The 22,835-nt window shown below is 46.6% G+C and overlaps 1 protein-coding gene across 3 annotated transcripts; it reads right to left on the reverse strand.

Annotated features, from left to right (window-relative positions):
* Positions 1–1,548: 1,548 nt before the first annotated feature.
* icmt (isoprenylcysteine carboxyl methyltransferase) lies at positions 1,549–14,912 on the reverse strand. Of its 3 annotated transcripts, XM_085967226.1 has the most exons (7): positions 14,639–14,717; positions 13,236–13,292; positions 12,917–13,024; positions 9,446–9,534; positions 8,725–8,894; positions 6,569–6,786; positions 1,549–4,992 (listed from the first exon to the last, which is right to left on the reverse strand). In XM_085967226.1, the coding sequence occupies exons 2-7, from the start codon at positions 13,239–13,241 to the stop codon at positions 4,810–4,812; spliced, it is 774 nt and encodes a 257-aa protein (XP_085823352.1). In that variant the 5' UTR covers positions 13,242–13,292; positions 14,639–14,717; the 3' UTR covers positions 1,549–4,809. The 3 variants fall into 3 exon arrangements, with proteins under 3 accessions (XP_085823352.1, XP_085823350.1, XP_085823351.1); XM_085967224.1 differs by lacking the exon at positions 13,236–13,292 and having other exon boundaries at positions 14,639–14,912; XM_085967225.1 differs by lacking the exons at positions 12,917–13,024; positions 13,236–13,292 and having other exon boundaries at positions 14,639–14,891.
* Positions 14,913–22,835: the final 7,923 nt, after the last annotated feature.

Below are 22,835 nucleotides of genomic sequence, written 5' to 3' on the forward strand. Positions count from 1 at the left end.
ACACTAAACATCCGTAAGACAAAGGTCCTCTACCAACCTGCCCCCGCCACACAGTGCTGCCCCCCGATTATCAAAATCCACGACAAGGCCTTGGACAACGTGGACCACTTTCCATACCTTGGGAGCCTACTGTCAACAAGGGCAGACGTCAACGACGAAGACAAAGTCCAACAGCGCCTTGTGTGCCAGTGCAGCCTTCGGTCGCCTGAGGAAGAGAGTGTTTGAAGACCAGGACCTCAAACCCGGCACTAAGCTCATGGTCTACAGGGCAGCAGTGATACCTGCCCTGCTGTATGCCTCAGAGACATGGACCATGTACAGCAGGCACCTCAAAGCACTGGGGAGGTACCACCAACACTGCCTCCGCAAGATCCTGCAAAACCATTGGCAGGATAGGCGCACCAACGTCAGTGTTCTTGCTCAGGCCAGCATCCGCAGCATCGAAGCTCTGACCACGCTCAATCAGCTCTGATGGACGGGTCACATTGTCCGCATGCCCGATACGAGACTCCCAAAACAAGCGCTCTATTCGGTGCTCCGGCACGGCAAGAGAGCCCCAGGTGGGCAGAGGAAACGCTTCAAGGACACCCTCAAAGACTCCTTGAAAAAGTGCAACATCCCCACCGACACCTAGGAATCCCTGGCCTAAGACCACACAAAGTGGAGGAGAAGCATCCAGGAAGGCGCCGAACACCTCGAGTCTCTTCGCCGGGAGCAAGCGGAAACCAAGCGCAGGCAGCACATGTCAACCCAAGCACCCCACCCAACCGCTCCTTCAACCACCATCTGCCCCACCTGTGACAGAGACTGTAGGTCCCGCATTGGACTCATCAGTCACCTGCGAACTCATTTTTAATGTGGAAGCAAGTCATCCTCGGTTCCGAGGGACTGCCTGAGAGTGAAGAGGTAGCTAACGTAATACCTATATCTAAGAAGGAGAATAGAACATGTCCAGGGAATTATAGACCAGTCAGCTTAACATCAGTGGTAGGAAAAATAATGGAATCCCTACTATAGTCGAAAATAGGAGAACATCTAGAAAACAAAAACGTGTGTGTTTGAATAGTCAGCATGGAATTCAAAAGGGAAAGTCTTGCTTGACCAACCTCCTTAAATTTTTTGAAGAGGTAACAGAGTAGACAAGGGTAATGCAGTAGATGTAATTTTTCTAGATTTTCAAAAGGCCTTCGATAAGGTATCCCATAATAGACTGATGAACAAGGTCAGAGAATGTGGTGTCAGGGGACAAGTAGCAGAATGGATAGCTAGCTGGCTTCAGGACAGAAAGCAGAGAGTGGGAGTAAAGGGTAGTTATTCACAGTGGCAGAAGGTGGGTAGTGATGTTCCACAAGGATCAGTGCTGGGACCACTGCTGTTCACAACTTACATTAACGATTTAGACTTTGGAATCAAAAATACAATTTCTAAATTTGCGGACGACACCAAACTTCAAAATTTCTGCAACAAATTATAGGAGGACATTAATAAACTTGCAGAATAGGCATATACAGTAATTGGCAAATGAAGTTCAACACAGATAAGAGAGTATTACATTTTGGTAGGTCATTTATTACTTGGAGGGTGCGAGTCTAGGTGGGGTAGAGGAACAAAGGGATCTAGGAGTACAAATACACAAATCACAAAGTTGTGACACAGGTTAGCAAGGCCATAAAAAAAGCAAACCAAGCACTGGGGTTTATTTCTAGAGGGATAGAATTGAAAAGTAGGGAAGTTATGCTAAACCTGTATCGAACCTTGGTTAGACCACACTTGGAGTACTGCATACAGTCTGGTCGCCATATTATAAAAAGGATATAGAGGCACTGGAGAGGGTGCAGAGAAGATTTACAAGGATGATACCAGAAATGCAAGGGTATACATATCAGAAAAAGATGAACAGGCTGGGTCTCTCTTCTCTTGAAAACAGGCCGAGGGGTGACCTAATAGAGGTCTAAAAAATTATGAAAGGTTTTGATCGAGTGGACACAGCGAATGTTTCCACTTGTGATGAAGAGCATAACTAGAGGCCATCAATATAAGATAGTCACCAAGAAATCCAATAGGGAATTCAGAGGAAACTTCTTTACCCAAAGAGTGGTGAGAATGTGGAACTCGCTACCACAGGGAGTGGTTGAAGCGAATAGTATAGATCCATTTAAGGGGAGGCTAGACAAGCACATGAGGGAGAAGGGAATAGAGGGTTATGCTGATAGAGTTAGATGAGGAAAGACAGGAGGAGGCTGGAGTGGAGCATAAACGCCGGCATGGACTGGTTGGGCCAAATGGCCTGTTTGTGCCGTATATCCGATGTAATGGCAGCCCAGAAGGTGCTCACTCATCTGCTCTCACAGCTATCAAAATAAAACTTTTAAATCAGGCCTGTATAAGTATTAACACACACTAGGTTCATTTACTCTGCAAAGAAGCAATAACATTCTGATGCACATTTACCCACTGCGATGTTGTCACTGGGTTTTCAGCGAAGCGTACAGTGGGTGTGCAAAACTTTTGTTTAGTGTCCACTCGAACTGAGAAAAATACCTGAAGTACAATTTCAGATTTTTGTCCATCTACGTAAAGCATTTTGAGCAACATAAAGGGTGAAGTTATAGGTCGATGTCTATTGCTAGTGATTGTAGAGGTGGGAGCAATGAGGTGATGAGTGAATAATTTCACAGAAATAGGTCTCACGTTAAGCTGCATTGACTCGAGTACAATTTTTTCGCTAAATTATAGCAATTACTTCTGTTGGAGCAATTTGCTAAATGCATTCAGTGACGTTACCCCGCAGCAATTAGATGTTTCGAATTCTGCTTTTCATTCATCTCCGCTGTCTTGACATGCTCAATTACGGATAGCAGCCATTGTCTGAATTAGCGGTCATGTTGCACAGTACAATAACACAATTACTGCAAGCTAATCACAAAATCCCTGGCATTAGCGAGTAAGTAACTCGATCCAGTCCTACAACCTTCCCCGCGAACACTCCCACAGACTCGGATCTTTTATGCATGTTCCCCTCCCCTCACCCCACCTTTGGCAGCTATGCCTTCGCTCCCTAAACCCCTCCAACCTCCTCCTTAAAATTCACAAAATCTTACAGCACAGGAGGAGGCCATTCACCCCATCATGTCTGTGCTGGCTCTTCGGTAGAGCTGTCCAATTAGTCCCACTCCCCTGTTCTTTCCCCATAGCCCTGCAAATTTTTCCCACTTCTTTGCCCAAGCTATTGGTCACCCCTCCGAAAATCAGCATCTTTGGCTGGGCATCCATTTTGTCTGATTATGAAGCACCAAGGCATTTTTCTTCATTAAAGGCACTAAAAAGCAAGTTGTTGATGATGGCCCAAAATGGGAGTACCAATACACACGATATTGGGATAGTGATCAATATTCATTGGGTAGCTACTTTCACATTGATTGGCCCAGGGAAAGGGGAGTCGTGAAAGAGACAAGAAAAATTGAGATGAGAATCAGACAACTTCAAGATGACAGATGGTACTTTGATGCAGAATTTCTCTTTAATTTAAAAGATATGGACTGGTAAATTCCAAAAGGAAACCTTAATATGCAAATTTCGATGAAATCTCCACACACATGGATATGCACTGACCCTGCTCATGGTAGCTCAGGGCCGGGCTTAGATTCAGGATCAAAAAACATATCTATGTTGCTACAAAAACTAGAAAATGCTGGAAAGCACAGTGAGGCAGTCAGCATGTGAAAGAGGAAAAAAAAAAAAGACAGCTTAGTATTTCAGGTAAGCCCCTGTTTTATTTCAGATTTCCAGCATTTGCAGTTTTTCTTTTCATATTTAAGTAGGTAATGTTTTCCCCTTCTCTCTCCCTCAACGGTGCAGAGGTAATCAAATTGTACTCAATAGAATGTGGTCACTTTTTTGTGTACATTTTTCAAGGTGAGAGATGTCAGTGCTGGGTAATGGGACACTTTCAGGCACCCAGCGTTAGCATTAGGTAGTCCCAAGTCAGGTACAGCACGGGTTAGATAGAGTAAAGCTCCCTCTACACTGTCCCAACAATGTGCCTCAGCTCCAACCTCAGAAGGGCACCATCTTTTGCACCAATATGACCACTCCCCGGCTCACTTCTCTTGTGAGAATGCCAATTCATCCAAAATTAGAGACAGATTGCAGAATGGGCCCATGCCCAGTAGGAATTGGGTTGAGACGGCACCCGTAGAGGAAACTTCCATCCCGTCAGCCTGGCTGGATGTGTAACCAGGACCCAGAGGGGAATTTTTTTAAACAGAGAGCAATGTAAAATATCACTAATGTTAGCATCTTCCTGAATAAAATGTAACAAGTTTTTGGCCCAGATAAAATAAAAAGCAGTTCTATAGACCATGATTATCCCGTGTTTACAGTAAGAGACTGATAATTATGGAATTTACCTTTCCTGATACAGTATGTTGGTATATTGCAATACTGCGGCATCCCTACACAGTATAAAGCAGCCCTCCATGTACTTTCTTTTTGGTCAAAAACGGACAGTCTTTACGTGAAGTACCAAGTCTATAACGAATGGCTTTGTCAAAGTAATAGCTGGAGCGAGTGGCCTCTACAATTCGCACTGCGTTTCCAGTTCCCGCTATCCACAACACAACGCCCCTGTGCAGCACCGCACTCTTGCTCTAACAGACTGAAGCTAGCTAACCTATTCAACAGCAACAGCCGTGGAATTCTTTTCAAGGCTGAAATCAAACAATATTCAGGTGCTAAGGATTAAACGGCAGCCCGTGTATTCGAGGCCCGTTTTGATTGTGCATTTCTCTCTTCCCGTCTCTTCCCACTTCACGGCTCTATTTTGGCGCCTTGGATGAAGGGAAGCCGCGTTGGAATACGTTTCTTGTACTGCTGATAGTCTTCGCCGAAAAACTGGATCAAAGTCAACTCTTCTTCCTCGATGCGTTCACGGAAGAAACGCCATGAAGCCAGCGTGTATCCTACGATGCAAATGGGGTTACACAAAATTACCTGAAAGAAAAAAAGAGGCAACGATTAGCTCATTACCTGGGTGATGGCTGTTAACAGTTTCATCTACCAGTGCACTTGGATTGTGTAGCAGGGGAAAGAAAAAAAAGATACAACTGCATTCCAATTGTACCACACTGCAATAGTTTGTGCTGGAACCAGTACCAGTCACAGCCCCGGTGGAAGTGGAGTTTAGAGAGCAGGATGTCCTGGGAGCTTGTCCGAACCCCACCCCCACACTTCGTTTAATGTGCTAATCAGCCTTGAGGAAACCAATCCTGTGAATCCAGACCACAGCTCCCCCCCACCCCCCTCCAATTTTCATTGGGTGGGAGAACCCTTTCAGATCCTGGAACCCAATCACCTTTTATGGCACTTACAGATTGGTACCAGGGCTCCAGGAGTGTAGCACTGATACGCGTGACCTTCCAACGCTGCTCTCCCTTTTCACTCTACGTGTTGGAGGCCAATGGAAAGAGGCTTGTTTTCCTGTGCCTCAAACTTCAGCTCTCTGTCCCCATGAAAAGTGGGTCTAGATTTCAGAAGCATGGACCCACCTTGTCTGTATTACATAGTGCGACATCGGCATCACGAGTAGGAGACCGCCTATTTCCACCTCCGTAACATCGCCCATCTCTGCCCTTGCCTCAGCTCATCCGCTTCTGAAACGCTCATCCATGCCTTTGTTACCTCTAGACTTGACTATTCCAACGCACGCCTGGCTGGCCTCCCACATTCTACCCTACGTAAACTTGAGGTCATCCAAAACTCGGCTGCCCGTGTCCTAACTCGCACCAAGTCCCATTCGCCCATCACACCTGCACTCGCTGACTTACATTGGCTGCCGGTTAAGGAATGCCTCGATTTCAAAATTCTCATCCTTGTTTTCAAATCCCTCCATGGCCTCGCCCCTCCCTATCTCTGTAATTTCCTTCAGCCCCACAACCCCCCTCCACCCAGAGATATCTGCGCTCCTCTAATTCTGCCCTCTTGAGCATCCCTGATTATAAATCGCTCAACCATTGGTGGCTGTGCCTTCTGTTGCCTAGGCCCTAAGCTCTGGAATTCCCTGCCTAAACCTCTCCGTCTCTCTACCTCTCTTTCCTCCTTTAAAACGCTCCTTAAAATCTACCTCTTTGACCAAGCTTTTGGCCACCTGCCCCAATTTCTCCTTGTGTGGCTCGGTGTCAAATTTTTTGTCTTTTAATACTCCTGTGCAGCGCCTTTGGACGTTTTACTACATTAAAGATGCTATATAAATACAAGTTGTAGTTGTAGTAGATAACCTGTTTTAGTGATGTTGATTGAGGGATAAATATTGGCCAGGACACCGGGGAGAACTTCCCCTGCTCTTCTTCGAAATAGTGACCGCGGGATCTTTTACGTCCACCCGAGGGGGCAGACGGGGCCTCGGTTTAACGTTTCATCCGAAAGATGGCACCTTCCGACAGCACTCCCTCAGTACTGCACTAGAGTGTCAGCCTAGATTTTTTTTTTCTGCTCACGCCTCTGGAGTGGGACTTGAACCCACAACCTTCTGTCTCAGAGGCGAGGGTGCAGAAGCCAATGATGAACCTACCTGAGTGCCGATACTCCAGTAAAACCAGCCCACGTAGGAGGGGTGCCTGGACCAGGAGTAGACTCCAGAGGTGACAAGCCTGTGTGTCTCGGCCTTCTCGTTCTGTACGATATGATTGAAGTTTGACCCGGCGGTCAGCATGGCCGCCTTGCGCAGCGACTCCCCGACCAGGACCATCAACAAACCGAAGAAACTGAGCCACGTGATTTGCTTCATGTCTGCAAGTGAACAGCAAAGCGATTTATTTTTCTCCATTATTGAAACAGAAAAAATGCTGGAAAACACTCAGCAGGTCAGGCAGCCTCTGTAGAGAGAAGAACAGAAGTTAACGTTTCAGGTTGATGACCTTTCATCAGAACTGGAAGAGAATAACAGTTTTTAAGCAAGTACAGAGCCAGTGAAAAAGTGAGGGGGCATGGTGGGTAGTGAAGGGAAGAACAAAAGGGAAGGTCTGTGATAGGGCAGAGGGCAGGAGTGATTAAATGACAAAAGGGATGTAACATGTTCCCCAGCAGATCCAGTATCTTCAGTTCTGATGAAAGGTCATCGACCTGAAAAGTTAACTCTCTCTTTCTCTCTCTCCACTGCCTGACCTGCTGAGTATTTCCAGCATTTTCTGCTTTTATTTCAGATTTCCAGCATCCGCAGTATTTTGCTTTTACTTTTTTCAATTTCCAATTTGTGCTGATTTAGTCGATGTCAGCCATCAGGATTTGGGGAGTGGGTGGGGGGAAAGAGACGAGCCAGGACTCCCATTCCTGATCAATATCCAGTGGCTCTTGCTGGAAAATGCACGTGTATGGATGTCAGACTGGGCTTAGCTGTGATCTCCACCCCTACCCAGTGCATCGTCTATCGACACTAGGCTTACAGATTCACAGATGAAGAAAGGCTACACAGGCGAGGTCTCAGTTTGCCGTGAAACTGTACCCAGCAAAAGTCAACACCCCTCTGGAGAAAAGGGGGAGGAAATGGAGGCGAAGAAAGCAATTTGGGAAAAAACACAAGCAGCTGGGCGACAGTGTGCCTCATGCTGTCCTTGCGGCTGCAGAAGTCGGTGGTGGGCGAGACTGTGGTCTACAGCAAAAGGGTTTCACGTCTGCTGTACTCTGCCCAACTTTCCAAAGACAGACAATAAGGCTCCCGTCAGATGTTGTGGTCAAGTGAGGGGACATCCCCACAGCCATCTCCCATTTTACTCAGACAACTCAACTGAGATGAACAAGCGCGCCACTCCCCCCTCCCCGATGTGAATGCTTTATTCAGGCCCGAGTCCAAACCAACTACTCAAAATTTGGAGTCCAGCTCTTAAATGTCACAGCTACTGAGCTATGCTGGCCATTCCTTTCAGCGAGGGGTGACTTCATTCAGCACCACTTATTATTCAGGTCTTCGTTGATGAACATACATTAGTGAGGTATCAAGACAGTCAGGAGATCCAACAAGGAATGTGCCAAGAGTGGAGATTCTGGGCGCTCACTGGCTATGATTTTACAAACTGAATACTCAGGGGGCATGCTGGGATCTACAGGGTAAAAATAAATATTCCGAAAACCTGTAACAGCAACAAAATTTAGAAGTTCCTCAAATTGCTTTGAATGAGAAACCAGGGGGCAATCGAACCAGTTACCTAATCATGTGCCCCTTTTGCTGGAGTGGATGAAGAGTCCGACTGAGTTGCAGGATTGCTCTATCTTGACCAACTCTCCAAAGATGCACTCAATGGCATGGAACAGAGCTATACAAAGCAGGAAGGTCCCAGGTTGGGTTCATGCTCCAGGAGTTAGCTGATCTCAGTCGCGGCAACAGTTGGAGCATTACAAATAAGCCACATTGCCCTGGGCTAGAGAGGCAAAAATAAAAATTACCAATGTCCGATCACTACCATGAAGTGAATGTTACACAAGGACAAGATTGGGCTTTGGTCTGCACGGTCAAATCATTAACACTCAGTCAAATTGCAATGATTTTGGGATGTAGCAATTTTGTCTCAATGCATCACACCAGCAGAGTGTAAATCTGGGCGTATACTACAAACCACACCAGGTTTAGAATGGGCAGGGAGAGTTCAGTACTGATCTTTGTGCCACTCCTCAAACATGCCACCACACCCTGTAAATCCGAAAACAAAACAATGCCACAACTCGCTCACTCACCTGGAAAGAGAAGCTTCTCGATCGTAAATTCCACCCAGGATGACATGGCTGCTAGCTTGTACTCCACACTATGGTTTAACAGGAAGGAGTCCAGAGAGAGGGACCTGGGATTGATAACCGCAGTCACCAGGTATTCCGAATAATGGAAAAAACTCAGAGAGCACAAGTACCTATGGAAGAAGAAACAGAAACTTGCAGTATTGCTCTGAAATGCAAGAGCACTTTGTGCCAACTACAAAACAGAAGAGTCATCACAGGGAGTCGAGTCACTGCCTGCGGCTAGCAGTCAGAGGGGGAAAGTACTGGGATGAGAATTACTCTTCAAATGTTACATTTCTATAATCTGCATTCACTGGGTGCCAGGAAATCAATCGCAATGTCTGAGTGTATTGCTCCCTTTTTTATTTTTTGCAGCTTGTGGCAGATGGTTGTTGAAAAAAAATATATAACACAAGAGTATTTTGGGAGAGTCGCCCTAAAGTCACTGGTCACAAATGTGTATCTCTTTAAAGTATATATTAGTGAATCTTCCAGGACATTGCTCACAGAACAAAATGACAGGTGGACCCGGGAGGGCTGAACAGCAGGCATTGAGAGAATCGACTTTTGAACCAGTGAACAAAATCTTTGAACATGAGGTAGCAATCAACAAGGAAAGTTTATTCTGCCCATCAAGCCTTTCTCCTGCACACCACCTGCAATCTACCAACAGTTAGCTTACCAGCCAAAATGTTGCCATGACGATCCTCCAAAGCTCAGTATTAAACCACAGCCACAAACGAAGCCGAGGAAACAGGCCCTCACAGCAACCTAGGGGCATAGATTAAAAGTCGGGAAATACATTTGAGAAACGGCCTTAACAAGTGGTTCAAGAGCAGCTGCACATAACTAGAACAGTTTAACAAAAATGCCATGGCTGAGAAAAGGGACGTGATCCACTGAGTTGATCCCACGAGTACTCCAGCTCGCCCAACACGTGCACTCGCATTTTTGAACTCCCAGAATATCTGACTACTTGCCTTACCTGCTGCATTACTCCAAACAGCTTGAGCAGAGAGCACACCGGGGAGGGGGCCAGAACATGCTTTGTTGCCTCCCAGGGGCCAAGGTAAGAGATAATCTCGGAAAGACTAGAAAAGATTATGGAAGGGGAGGGGCAGCAGCCAGTGGGAGCCAACGACACAGGAAAGGAAAAGCCTGCAATTCTGCAAAAGGAGTTTAGGAGATTAGAAAGCAGTTTAAGAGCAGGACTTCAAGGGTGGTAATCTCCAGGTTATGTTCCCCGCCACGTGCTGGAATAGGGAAGGATCGGAAGATTAGGGAGCTCAACACGGGGGTAAAGGGTGGTGTCAGGAGGAGGGTTTCCAATTTATGGGATATTGGCATCAGTTCTGGGGAAGATGGGAGCAATTCCATAGGATGGGCTACATTTGAACAGGAATGCAGCTGAACTGGGAAATGGATAAACAGAGAAACCAAAAGTCATTTAAACTAGGAAGGAAGTGAAAGGGGGAAAACATATCAGGTTATACTATTTTTAGGAGGGACAGAATAGATACAAAAGGAGGAGAGAGAATATTGGTGAAGGAGGGACAGGCTGTAGAACGGTGGCATAGTGGTAATGTCACTGGGCTAGTAATCCAGGGGCCTGGACTAATGATCCAGAGACACGAGTTCAAATCCCACCACGGCAGCTGGGGAATTTAAATTCAGTTAATTAAATAAATCTGGAATAAAAAGTTAGTATCAGAATGATGACCATGATTGTCGTAAAAACCCATCTGGTTCAATAATGTCCTTTAGGGAAGGAAATCTGCCGTCCTTACCCAGTCTGGGCTATGTGTGACTCCAGACCCACTGCAATGTGGTTAACTCTTAACTGCCCTCTGAAATGGCCTCTCAGTTGGACACGACAACAGCACTCCCAGCCCAATCAACCCTGCAAAGTCCTCCTCACCAACATCTGGGGACTTGTGCCAAAATTGGCAGAGCTGTCCCACAGACTAGTCAAGCAACAGCCTGACTTAGTCATACTCAGAATCGTACCTTTCAGCCAATGCCCCAAACTCCTCCATCACCATCCCTGGGTATGTCCTCTCCCACCAGCAGGACAGACCCACCAGGGGTGGCAGCACAGTGGTATACAGTCGGGAAGGAGTGGCCCTGGGAGTCCTCAACATTGACTCCGGGACCCCATGAAGTCTCATGGTTTCAGGTCAAGCATGGGCAAGGAAACCTCCTGCTGATTACCACCGACCACCCTCAGCTGATGAGAGTAGCAAGGGCACAGAATGTACTCTGGGTGGGGGACTTCAATGTCCATCATAAAGAGTGGCTCGGTAGCACCACTACTGACCCAGCTGGCCGAGTCCTGAAGGACACAGCTGCCAGACTGGGCCTGCGACAGGTGGCGAGGGAACCAACACGAGGGGAAAAACCTACTTGATCTCGTCCTCACCAATCTACCTGTCGCAGATGCATCTGTCCATGACAGTATTGGTAGCAGTGGCCATCGCACAGTCATTGTGGAGACGAAATCCCGTCTTCACACTGAGGACACCCTTTATCGTGTTGTGTGGCACTATCACCATGCTAAATGAGACAGATTCAAAACAGATCAAAATAGCTCAAAACTGGGCATTCTTGAGGCACTGTGGGCCATCAGCAGCAGCAGAATTGTATTCCACCACAATGTGTAACCTCATGGCCCGGCATATCTCTCACTACCATTACCATCAAGCCTGGGGACCAACCCTGGTTCAATAGGAGTGTAGAAGAGCATGCCAGGAGCAGCACCAGGCGTACCTAAAAATGCGGTGACAACCTGGGGAAGCTGCAACACAGGACTACATGCATGCTAAAAAGCAGAAGCAGCATGCTATAGACAGGGCTAAGCGATCCCACAATCAACAGATCAAATCAAAGCTCTGCAGTCCTGCCACATCCAGTCATGAATGGTGGTGGACCATTAAACAACTAACGGGAGGAGGCGGCTCCATGAATATCCCCATCCTCAATGATGTTGGAGCCCAGCACGTGAGTGCAAAAGACAAGGCTGAAGTGTTTGCTACCATCTTCAGCCGGAAGTGCCGAGTGGATGATCCATATCGGCCTACTTCTGAGGTCCCCACCATCACAGAAGCCAGTCTTCAGCCAATTCGATTCACTCCACGTGATATCAAGAAATGGCTGAGCACACTGGATACAGCAAAGGCTATAGGTCCGACAACATCCCGGCTATCGTGCTTAAGACTTGCACTCCAGAACTAGCCGCGTCGCTAGCCAAGCTGTTCCAGTACAGCTACAACACTGGCATCTATCCGACAATGTGGAAAACTGCCCAGGTATGTTCTGTCCACTAAAAGCAGGACAAATCCAATCCGGCCAATTACCGCCCCATCAGTCTACTCTCAATCATCAGCAAAGCGATGGAAGGTGTCGTCGACAGTGCTATCAAGCGGCACTTACTCACCAATAACCTGCTCACTGATGCCCAGTTTGGGTTCCGCCAAGACCACTTGGCTCCCGACCTCATTACAGCCTTGGTCCAAACATGGACAAATGAGCTGAATTCTAGAGGTGAAGTGAGAGCGACTGCCCATGACATCAAGGCAGCATTTCACCGAGTATGGTATCAAGGAGCCCTAGTAAAACTGGTCAATGGGAATCTGGGGGAAAACGTTCCACTGGCTGGAGTCATACCTAGCACAAACGAAGATGGTTCTGGTGGTTGAAGGTCAATCATCACAGCCCCAGGACATCGCTGCAGGAGTTCCTCAGGGCAGTGTCCTAGGCCCAACCATCTTCAGCTCCTTCATTAATGACCTTCCCTCCAACATAAGGTCAGAAATGGGGATGTTCGCTGATGACGGCAGTGTTCAGTGCCATTCACAACTCCTCAGATAATGAAGCAGTCCATGCCCACATGCAACAAGACCTGGACAACATTCAGGCTTGCGCTGATAAGTGGCAGGTAACATTCGCGCCACAGAAGAGCCAGGCAATGACTAGCTCCAACAAGCGAGAGTCTAACCACTGCCCCATGACATTCAACGGCATTACCATCGCCGAACCCCCCACTATCAACATCCTGGGGGTTACCATTGACCAGAAACTTAACTGGACCAACCACATAAATACTGTGGCAACAAGAGCAGGTCAGAGGCTACGTATTCGGCAGTGCATGTCTCACCTTCTGACTCCCCAAAGCCTTTCCACAATCGACAAGGCACAAGTAAGGAGTGTGATGGAATACTCTCCACTTGCCTGGATGAGTGCAGCTCCAACAACACTCAGGAAGCTTGATACCACCCAGGACAGAGCAGCCCGAAAGAGATAAGGAAAGCAAGGAGGGAAAATTAGGAGAATCTTAAAAAAAAAATTAAACAGTAAAGTATTCTACAAATATATCAGTGAAAAGAGAAGTGTTAAATCTGAGGTGGGGCCCCCCCAGAGAGGAGAGTGAGTTAGTAGAGGATAAACTGAAATTGGCAGCAAGACTTAACAAGTACCGACATAGGCCAGTTGGGTCAAATGGTCTGTTTCCGTTCTGTAATTTCTATGTACTTCTGTGTAAAAATAGGAAGACATGAAAAATTGGGACGGTTTTGTTAGAACAAATGATATTACAGGGTGATTTGATAAAGGTGTTTAAAATATTGAAAGGATGTGACAGAGTTGATAGAAACAGACTGTTCCAGTGATTGAGGGGTCTAGAATCAGATTATACGCAAGAAATTTAGGACAAGAAGCAGGAGAAGCTTATTTCTTTAAAAACACATGGTTGTCAGGCTTTGGAATGCACTCAGAGTTAATGACTGAAGCAGAGACCAGGTCAACATTTAAAAACAAGTTGATAAGTAATTGATGATAAAGAGGATAAAGGAATGTGGAAATAAGGCAGACACATAGGATTAAGACAACCATGGAACAGTTGAGCTGAATGGTGTGTTTCTGTGTTGTAATGTGTTTGTAATTTATCACTTTTAAGTAGGTAGTTTTTTTTCAAAGATCTATTTTAAATTTACATTTCATAAATTTAAACTTATTTTATTCTATTGACCTGATTTACCTTGCAGTAGTATATTCTAGATTAACTTTATACTATTCAGTATTTTACATGCCTCTGAGAGATCCCCTTAACCACCTTTAACTAGATAAACCTCTGCTGAGCTAATCCCAACATCAGGAGCAGAGTAAATCTCACTGGGGTACGATTCTACAGACACCATTTACCCTCTAGTACCTCACTCAAGTGAGCAAGTTTGCCAGGGGAAGAATATTGGCCATGACACCTGCTGCTCTTCTGAGTAGTGCCATGGGATTTTATGATCCATGGCAGTCAGTACCCTCAGTTTAATGTCTCACCCCAAAGGGCAACACCTCTGTCAATGCAACAACAACTTGCATTTATTTAGCACCTTTAATGTAGTAAAACATCCAAAGGCACTTCACAGGAGTTCTATCAAACAAAATTTGACATTAAGTCACATAAGGAGATATTTGGGATAGTGACCAAAAACTTGGTCAAAGAGGTAGGTTTTAAGGAGTGTCTTAAAGGAGGACAGAGAAGTAGATAGGCTTAGGGAGCAGCACTCCCTTCAGTACTAGACTGGTACAAAGAGGATAGGGATAATGTTATCCTGGGAGGAAAGAGAAATTACCCGCACCAGATAACTGAGCAGTTTGAGCGTGCTATTCAACTGTAAGAGGCAGCACGCCCAGCCTCCCCCACCCCTGTCCTTACTCGCACCATTCACCAAGGGGCGCTGCATAGCAACTGGGGCGAGAACAGCAGCCGATTTTCCCTCTTCTCGCCCCGCCCCGACCCGCCCCCTGGGCCTGAGGCCAACTAACTCAGCAAAGACCGGGGATCCCCCCTCAACCGTCAGCTCCTCCCTTCCGCTGGCCTCACCTGGTAATGGAGGCCGCGGTACAGCAGCAGTAACAGCACGTTAATCACGGCCAGGTAGGTGGCGATCAGTGCGCGGCTGATGAAGCCGGACTGGGACCCACCGAGCCCCGGCACCAAGGTGACCGACACCCCGAGCGCGAAACAGCCGGCGCTGAGGCGGCCCTCAGCAACCAGCCGGCCGCCCGCCATCTCCGCGCCAACCTATCGCGAGAAGGGTGCTAGAACTCGCGAGAGTTCCCGGAACTCCCCAAACACCGCGAGACTTATTGGCCCAAGAGCTGGTCGCCCCGCGCAGCCGCAGAGCACTGGCAGTGAGTGCTCGGTATTGGCAGCACCATAATGCACACAGATTTATTCTTTTCTTATTATTGTGGTCAATGGATTTACTTTGTAATTGATGAGTTGTATAAGTACTGTTGTACTTGAATAAAGAATTAAAAAAACAGTAAATGTGAAAAAAAAATAATGCACACTGCGGTTGCAGCCCCTGTTCCATTACTTAAAGGGACTGCTCCTTGATTTTTGGTTGCACTTCAGTCCCATGCTCCTGATCTTCAGTCACCCAGTGCAGAGAGCAGGTCACAGAAATCACAGAAACCCCACAGTGCAGATAGAGGCCATTTCAGCCCATCGAGCCTGCACTGACATATCCCACCCGATCCCCGTAACCCCTACATATCCCACTCTATCCCCATAACCCCACGTATTTAATCCCCCTAACACTAAGGGTCAATTTTATCATAGCCAATCAACCTAACCTTCACATCTTTGGACTGTGGGAGAAAACCAGAGCACCCGGAGGAAACCCATGGAGAATGTGCAAACTCCACACAGACAGTCACCCGAGGCCAGATTTGAACCCAGGTCCCTGGCACTGTGAGGCAACAGTGCTAACCACTATGCCACCATGTCTCCCTTTTATCATAGCCAATTTCGGAGGACCTCCTTGTGGGACTGCTCCTGGGCTTTGCCAAAGTGGCCATTAACAGGTCCAGGCAGCGGGCGGTCGAAGGGGTCATCTGGCCCGATTGCCTGCCTCTCTTCCGCGGCTATGTTCACGCCCGGGTGGCCCTGGAGATGGAGCACGCGGTGTCTGCCGGCACACTTGAGGCCTTCCGAGACCGGTGGGTGCCGCGGGGACTGGAGTGCATTGTCACCCTGGCAAACCGAATTTTAGTTTAATTTATCAAGGTTTATTTAAAGTTTTAAGTTACAGTTAATTTACAGGTAATTTGGTTCAATAAAAAGAGGACCATAATGCACACTGGACCCCATTGGGGAGCACTGGGCACTGTTAAAAGAGGTGGCTACAGAGAGCATGAGAAAGATGTGATTGCACTAGAGAGGATACAGAGGGGATTTACGAGGATGTTGTCAGGACTGGAGAATTTTTAGTTATTGGAAAAGAATGGATCGGCTGGGGTTTTCTTAAAACAGAGGAGGCTGAGGGGAGATTTAATTGAGGTGTATAAAATTATGAGGGGCCTAGATAGAGTGGATAAGAAGGACCTACTTCCCTTAGCAGAAAGGTCAATAACCAGGGGGGATAGATTTAAAGTAATTGGTAGAAGGATTAGAGGGGAGTTGAGGAGAACCTTTTCACCCAGAGGGTGGTGGGGGTCTGGAATTCACTGCCTGAAAGGGTGGTAAAGGCAGAAACCCTCGTCGCATTTAAAAAGTACTTGGATATGCACTTGAAGTGTCGTAACCTACAAGCTACGGACCAAGAGCTGGAAAGTGGGATTAGGCTGGATAGCTCTTTTTTGACCGGCGCAGACACGATGGGCCGCATGGCCTCCTTCTGTGCCGTAATGATTCTATAGCGGATGCATTGGTTTTGATCTTCCAGAATTCCCTAGATTCTAGAATGGTCCCCGTGGATTGGAAAGTAGCAAACGTAACCCCGCTATTCAAGAACGGAGGGAGAGAGAAAACAGGGATTTACAGTCCAGTTAGCCTGACATCAGTAGTAGGGAAAATGCTATTATTAGGGATGTGGTAACAGGGCACTTAGAAAATCATATGATTGGGCAGAGTCAACACAGATTTATGAAAGGGAAATGGAGTTTGACAAATCCATTAGCGTTTTTTGAGGTTGTAATTAGCAGAATAGATAAAGGAGAACCAGTGGATGTGGTGTATTTGGACTTTCAAAAAGCATTCGATAAGGTGCCACACAAGAGGTTATTACACAAAATTGGGGCTCATGGGATTGTGGGTAATTAGCATGGATTGAGGATTGGTTATCGGACAGAGTAGGAATAAATAGGTCATTTTTGGATTGGCAGGTTGTAACTAGTGGGGTATCGCAAGGATCAGTGCTTGGGCCTCAGCTAATTACAATTTATATCAATGACTTAGATGAGGGGACTGAGTGTACTCTTTTGTTTGGGTACGTAAACAAATTATCTGTAAATTAACAAAACTTTAAATGAAACTTAACAAATCAAATTAAAATTATGTTGTCCGGGTTGATGATGCACTCCAGTCCCCCGCGGCACCCACCGGTCGCGGAAGTACTCAAGCGTGCCGGTGGACACTGCGTGCTCCATCTCCAGGGCCACCCGGGCGCGAACGTGGCCGCGGAAGAGAGGCAGGCAATCGGGCCGACCGACCCCCTCGACCGCCCGCCTGAGTGTACTCTTTTGTTTGGGTACGTAAACAAATTATCTGTAAATTAACAAAACTTTAAATGAAACTTAACAAATCAAATTAAAATTATGTTGTCCGGGTTGATGATGCACTCCAGTCCCCCCGGCACCCACCGGTCGCGGAAGTACTCAAGCGTGCCGGCGGACACCGCGTGCTCCATCTCCAGGGCCACCCGGGTGCGAACATGGCCGCGGAAGAGAGGCAGGCAATCGGGCCGACCGACCCCCTCGACCGCCCGCCTGAGTATAATGTATCCAAGTTTGCTGATGATACAAGGATGCAAATAGGTTACAAAGGGATATTGACAGGTTAAGTGAATGGGCAAGAACATGGCAGATGGAATATAATGTGGAGAATGTGAAGTTATCCATTTTGGTAGGAAAAATATAAAAGAATATTTTTTAAATGGTGAGAGACTGAGAAATGTTGGTATTTAGAGGGACCTGGGTGTCCTTGTGCACGAATCACAGAAAGTTAACATGCAAGTACAGAAAGCAATTAGGAAAGCAAATGGTATGTTAGCCTTTATTACAAAGGGATTGGAGTATAACAGTAAAGAAGTCTTACTGCAATTATATAGGGCCTTGGTGAGACCACACCTGGAGTATTGTGTACAGTTTTGGTTTCCATACCCAAGGAAGGATATACTTGCCTTAGAGGGAGAGCAACAAAGGTTCACTAGACTGATTCCTGGGATGAGGGGATTGTCCTATGAGAAGAGATTGAGTAGACTAGGCCTATATTCCCTAGAGTTTAGAAGAATGAAAGGTGATCTCATTGAAACATATAAAATTCTGAGAGGGCTCGATAGGGTAGATGCTGGGAGGATGTTTCCCCTAGCTGGGGAGCCTAGAACCAAGGGTCACAGTCTCAGAATAAGAGGTCGGCCATTTAGGTCTGAGATGAGGAGAAATTTCTTCACTCAGTGAATCTTTGGAATTATCTACCCCAGAGGGTTGTGAATGCTCAGCTGTTGAGTATATTCAAGACAGAGCTTGATAGATATTTGGATACTAAGGGATTTGGGGATAGTGCAGGGATGTGGAGTTCAGGTAGAAGATCAGCCATAATCTTATTGAATGGTGGAGTAGGCTTGAAGGGCTGAATGGCCTACTCCTGCTCCTATTTCTTATGTTCTTATGGCCACATCAACTTGTGCTGCAACTTTTAGTTGTTTATGTATCAGTATTCCTAGATATCTTTGCTCCTCTGCCCCATTTAGTTTCTTACCTTCCAAAGAATAAGGGGCTTCTTTATTCCTTCTACCAAGATGAACAACCTCACACTTCGCTATACTGAATTTGCCTTTTATCTGTCCACTCTGCAAGCCTGTATTTTGGTGCAGTCCTCCACATTATTAGCTATACCCCACCATTTGGTATCATCTGCAAATTCTGACACCAAACCTGCAATTTCTGAGTCCAAATCATTTATGTTTATGGTGAACAATAGTTGTCCCAGCACAGATCGTTGCGGGATATCACTTACCACTTTCTGCCAGTCTGAGAAACGTCTCTTAAATCCTACCCTTGTGCAGGAAAACATCAAAAGTGTTCAACATTAAGCAGGAAACGAAACAGTGGGCGCAGAGCATAAGGGAAAAGTTGAAAGGGTTAGGGTTAGGGTAGCAGTTTCAAAGCACAAGTGAAAAGAAGCATTATGAGTGAGTTCTTATAGTAAGAGAAAAGTGGAAGGAACTGGTAAGGGAGCTCCAGAGGCAGTTGAATCCTCTAAGGGCTGAATGAGTTACCGCCAGTAGTGGAAGGGAGTCAGTGCAAAACAAGAAGCCCAATGTTAGACAGCTCTAGGTGTCAGCTGTGGCTCAGTGGGTAGCACTCTTGCATCTAAGTCAGGAGGTCGGGAGCTAAAGTCCCACTCCAGGACTTAAGCACATAATCTAGGCTTTAAAAAAAAATTGTTTATTGGATCTGGGCATCGCTGGCAAGGCCAGCATTTATTGCCCATCCCTAATTGCCCTTGAGAAGGTGGTGGTGAGCCGCCTTCTTGAACCGCTGCAGTCCGTTGGTGAAGGTGCACCCACAGTGCTGTTAAGGTGGAAGTTCCAGGATTTTGACCCAGCGACGATGAAGGATCGGCGATATACTTCTAAGTCCGGATGGTGTGTGAATTGGAGGGGAACTTGGAGGTGGTGGTGTTCCCATGCGCCTGCTGCCCTTGTCTTTCTAGGTGGAAGAGGTCGCGGGTTTCAGAGGTGCTGCCGAAGAAGCCTTGGCGAGTTGCTGCAGTACATCTTGTAGATAGTACACACTGCAGCCACAGTACGCCGATGGTGGAGAGAGTGAATGTTTAAGGTGGTGGATGAGGTGCCAATCAAGCGGGCTGCTTTGTCCTGGGTGGTGTCGGGCTTCTTGAGTGTTGTTGGAGCTGCACTCATCCAGGCAAGTGTAGAGTATTCCATCACACTCCTTACTTGTGCCTTGTAGATGGTGGAAAGGCTTTGGGGAGTCAGGAGGTGAGACACTCATCGCAGAATACCTAGCCTCTGACATGCTCTTGTTGCCACAGTATTTATGTGGCTGGTCCTGTTAAGTTTCTGGTTGATGGTGACTCCCAGGATGTTGATGGTGGGGGATTCGGCGATGGTAATGTTGTTGAATGTCAATGGGAGGTGGTTAGACTCTCACTAGTTGGAGATAGTCATTGCCTGGCACTTCTGTGGCGTGAATGTTACCTGCTTCATTATCTGAGGAGTTGTGAATGGTGCTGAACACTGTGCAGTCATCAGCGAACATCCCCATTTCTGACCTTATGTTGGAGGGAAGGTCATTGATGAAGCAGCTGAAGATGGTTCGGCCTAGGACACTGCCCTGAGGAACTCCTGCAGCGATGTCCTGGGGCTGTGATGATTGACCTTCAATCACCACAACCATCTTCCTTTGTGCTAGGTATGACTCCAGCCAGTGGAACGTTTTCCCCCGGATTTCCATTGACTTCAGTTTTACTAGGGTTCCTTGATGCCATACTTGGTGATATGCTGCCTTGATGTCATGGGCAGTTGAAGAGCAAAAAGGGTATGATCACTCTATTGGGGGTATTCTACAGACCTCCAAATAGTGAGAGGGAGGTAGAGGAGCAAATCTGCAGGGAAATCGCAGAGATAAGCAAGAGTTTAGAGTGGTGATATTGGGGGACTTTAATTACCCAAATATCGATTGGGACAATGCTAGGGTAAAGGGAAAGGAGGGGGAGGAATTTCTGAAATGTGTTCAGGAGAATTTCCTTGACCAGTATGTTCTTGGCCCAACTAGGAAGGAGGCATTGCTGGATCTGGTGCTGGGAAATGAGGTGGGCCAGGTCGACCAAGTGTCTGTGGGAGAACACTTGGGTATAAGTGATCAACGTATCATAAGATTTAGATTAGCAATGGGGAGGAGCAAGGAACAATCTAGAGTGGAACTTCTAAACTGGAATAGGGCTAACTTCAATGGGATGTGAAAGGAACTAGCCAGAGTAAAATGGAACCAAAGACTGACAGGAAACACTGTAATGGTACAATAGGAGATCTTTAAGGAGGAGGTGTTCCAAGTACAGGCTAGGTACATTCCAACAAGAGGGAAGGGTAAGGGAACCAAACCAAGGGCTCCTTGGATGACGAGGGAGATAGAGAAGGTGATGAAACAAAAAAAGAGGATGTATGATGAATGTCAGGTGAATTCTTCAAGGGAGAACCAGACCAAATACAATAAGTTGAGAGGGGAAGTGAAGAGGAAAATAAGATTGGCAAAGAGAGAATATGAGAGTAGAATGGCGGTTAACAAAAAAAGGAACCCAAAAATCTTCTACCGGCATGTAAACAGTAAGTGGATAGTAAGGCGGGGTGGGGCCTATTGAGGACAAAGAAGGTGATATATGCTTAGAGGCGCAAGGCAAGGCTAGAATACTCAATGAGTACTTTGTATTGGTGTTTACTAAGGAGGTGGATGCTGAAAAAATATCAGTAGAAGTGGAAAATGTAGAAGGAATGGAAGGTGTGAAAATTGATCGACAGGATGTACTAGAAAGGCTGGGTATGCTTAGAGTGGATAAGTCGCCTGGTCCAGATGGCTTGCATCCCAGGTTGCTAAGGGAATTGGGGGAGGAGATAGCAGAAGTGCTTGCCATAATTTTCCAATCATCCCTAGATGCGGGGGAGGTGCCTGATGATTGGAAAGTGACAAATGTGACACCATTGTTCAAGAAAGGGTGTACTCTTTTTGTTGGGTGATTAACCAATTAGTCTGTGAATTAATAAAACTTTAAATAAACGGTAACAAATTAAATTAAAATTTGATTGGCCATGGTGATGGTGCACTCCAGTCTCTGCGGCGCCCACCGGTCGCGGAAGGCCTCCAGTGTGCCGGCGGACACCGCATGCTCCATCTCCAGGGCCACCCGGGCACGAACATGGCCGTAGAAGAGAGGCAGGCAATCGGGCCAAACGCCCCCTTGACCGCCCGCTGCCTGGACCAGTTAATGGCCTTTTTGGCCAGGCCCAGGAGCAGTCCTACGAGGAGGTCCTCCGATCTGCCCGCTCTCCTCCACACCGGGTGACCAAAGATCAGGAGCGTGGGATTGAAGTGCAGCCAAAAATTGAGGAGTAGCCCCTTCAAATAATGAAAGAGGGGCTGCAACCTCTCACATTCAGTGTATACATGGAACACGGACTCCTCCAGGTCGCAGAAAAGGCAGGCAAGAAAGGGTGTAAGGACAATCCTAGTAACTACAGGCCGGTCAGTTTAACATCAGTGGTGGGTAAAGTTTTAGAAACAATAATCAAGGAAAAAATTAACGGACACTTGGAGAGGTTTAAGCTAATTAAGGAGAGCCAACACGGTTTTGTAAAAGGCAGATCATGTTTGACTAATCTAATTGAATTTTTTGATAAAGTAACAGGGAGGATTGATGAAGGGAATGCAAGGGATGTTGTCTACATGGATTTTCGGAAGGCGTTTGACAAAGTACCACATAGAAGGCTGGTTAACAAAATTGAGGCTCATAGAATAGGTGGATCAGTGGCAGCTTGGATAAGGAATTGGCTTAAGGACAGAAAACAGCGAGTTGTGGTAAATGGCTGTTTTTCAGACTGGAGGATGGTAGACAGTGGTGTTCCCCAAGGGTCAGTGCTGGGGCCACTGCTTTTTTTTGATTTGATATATATATAAAAATGACCTGGATATTGGAATACAGAGTAGAATATCTAAATTTGCCAATGACATGATGGGATTTGAACTCGCATCGATCCAGATCATTAGCCCAGGCCTCTATATTACTAGCCCAGTGACATTACCACTATGCTACCGTTCCCACACCAATGCAGTATTGAGGAAGTGCTGCCTTTTGGATGAGACATTAAACAAAGGCCCCATCTGCTCTCTCGAGTGGACGTAAATGATCCCATGGCACTGTGGCGTTCTCCCTGGTGTCCTGGCCAATATTTATCCATTAACCAACATCACCAAAAAAGATTATCTGGTTATTATCACATTGCTGTTTGTGGGACCTTGGTGTGCACAAATTGGCTGCACATTACAACAATGAGTACACT

Source organism: Somniosus microcephalus, chromosome 25, assembly GCF_052327205.1.
Source record: "Somniosus microcephalus isolate GS21.2 chromosome 25, FLI_Smic_1.0, whole genome shotgun sequence".
NCBI lineage: Eukaryota > Metazoa > Chordata > Chondrichthyes > Squaliformes > Somniosidae > Somniosus > Somniosus microcephalus.

What these genes read in the sequence shown, in the direction of transcription:
- icmt (XM_085967224.1), bottom strand. Translation starts at nt 14,827, where the DNA reads ATGGCGGGCGGCCGGCTGGTTGCTGAGGGCCGCCTCAGCGCCGGCTGT. An exon ending in ACCGCGGCCTCCATTACCAG is followed by an intron (nt 13,025 to 14,638) that starts GTGAGGCCAGCG and finishes GGTGGTATCAAG; the next exon opens with CTTCCTGAGTGTTGTTGGAG. An exon ending in TCATGGCAACATTTTGGCTG is followed by an intron (nt 8,895 to 9,445) that starts GTAAGCTAACTG and finishes CTTCTTCCATAG; the next exon opens with GTACTTGTGCTCTCTGAGTT.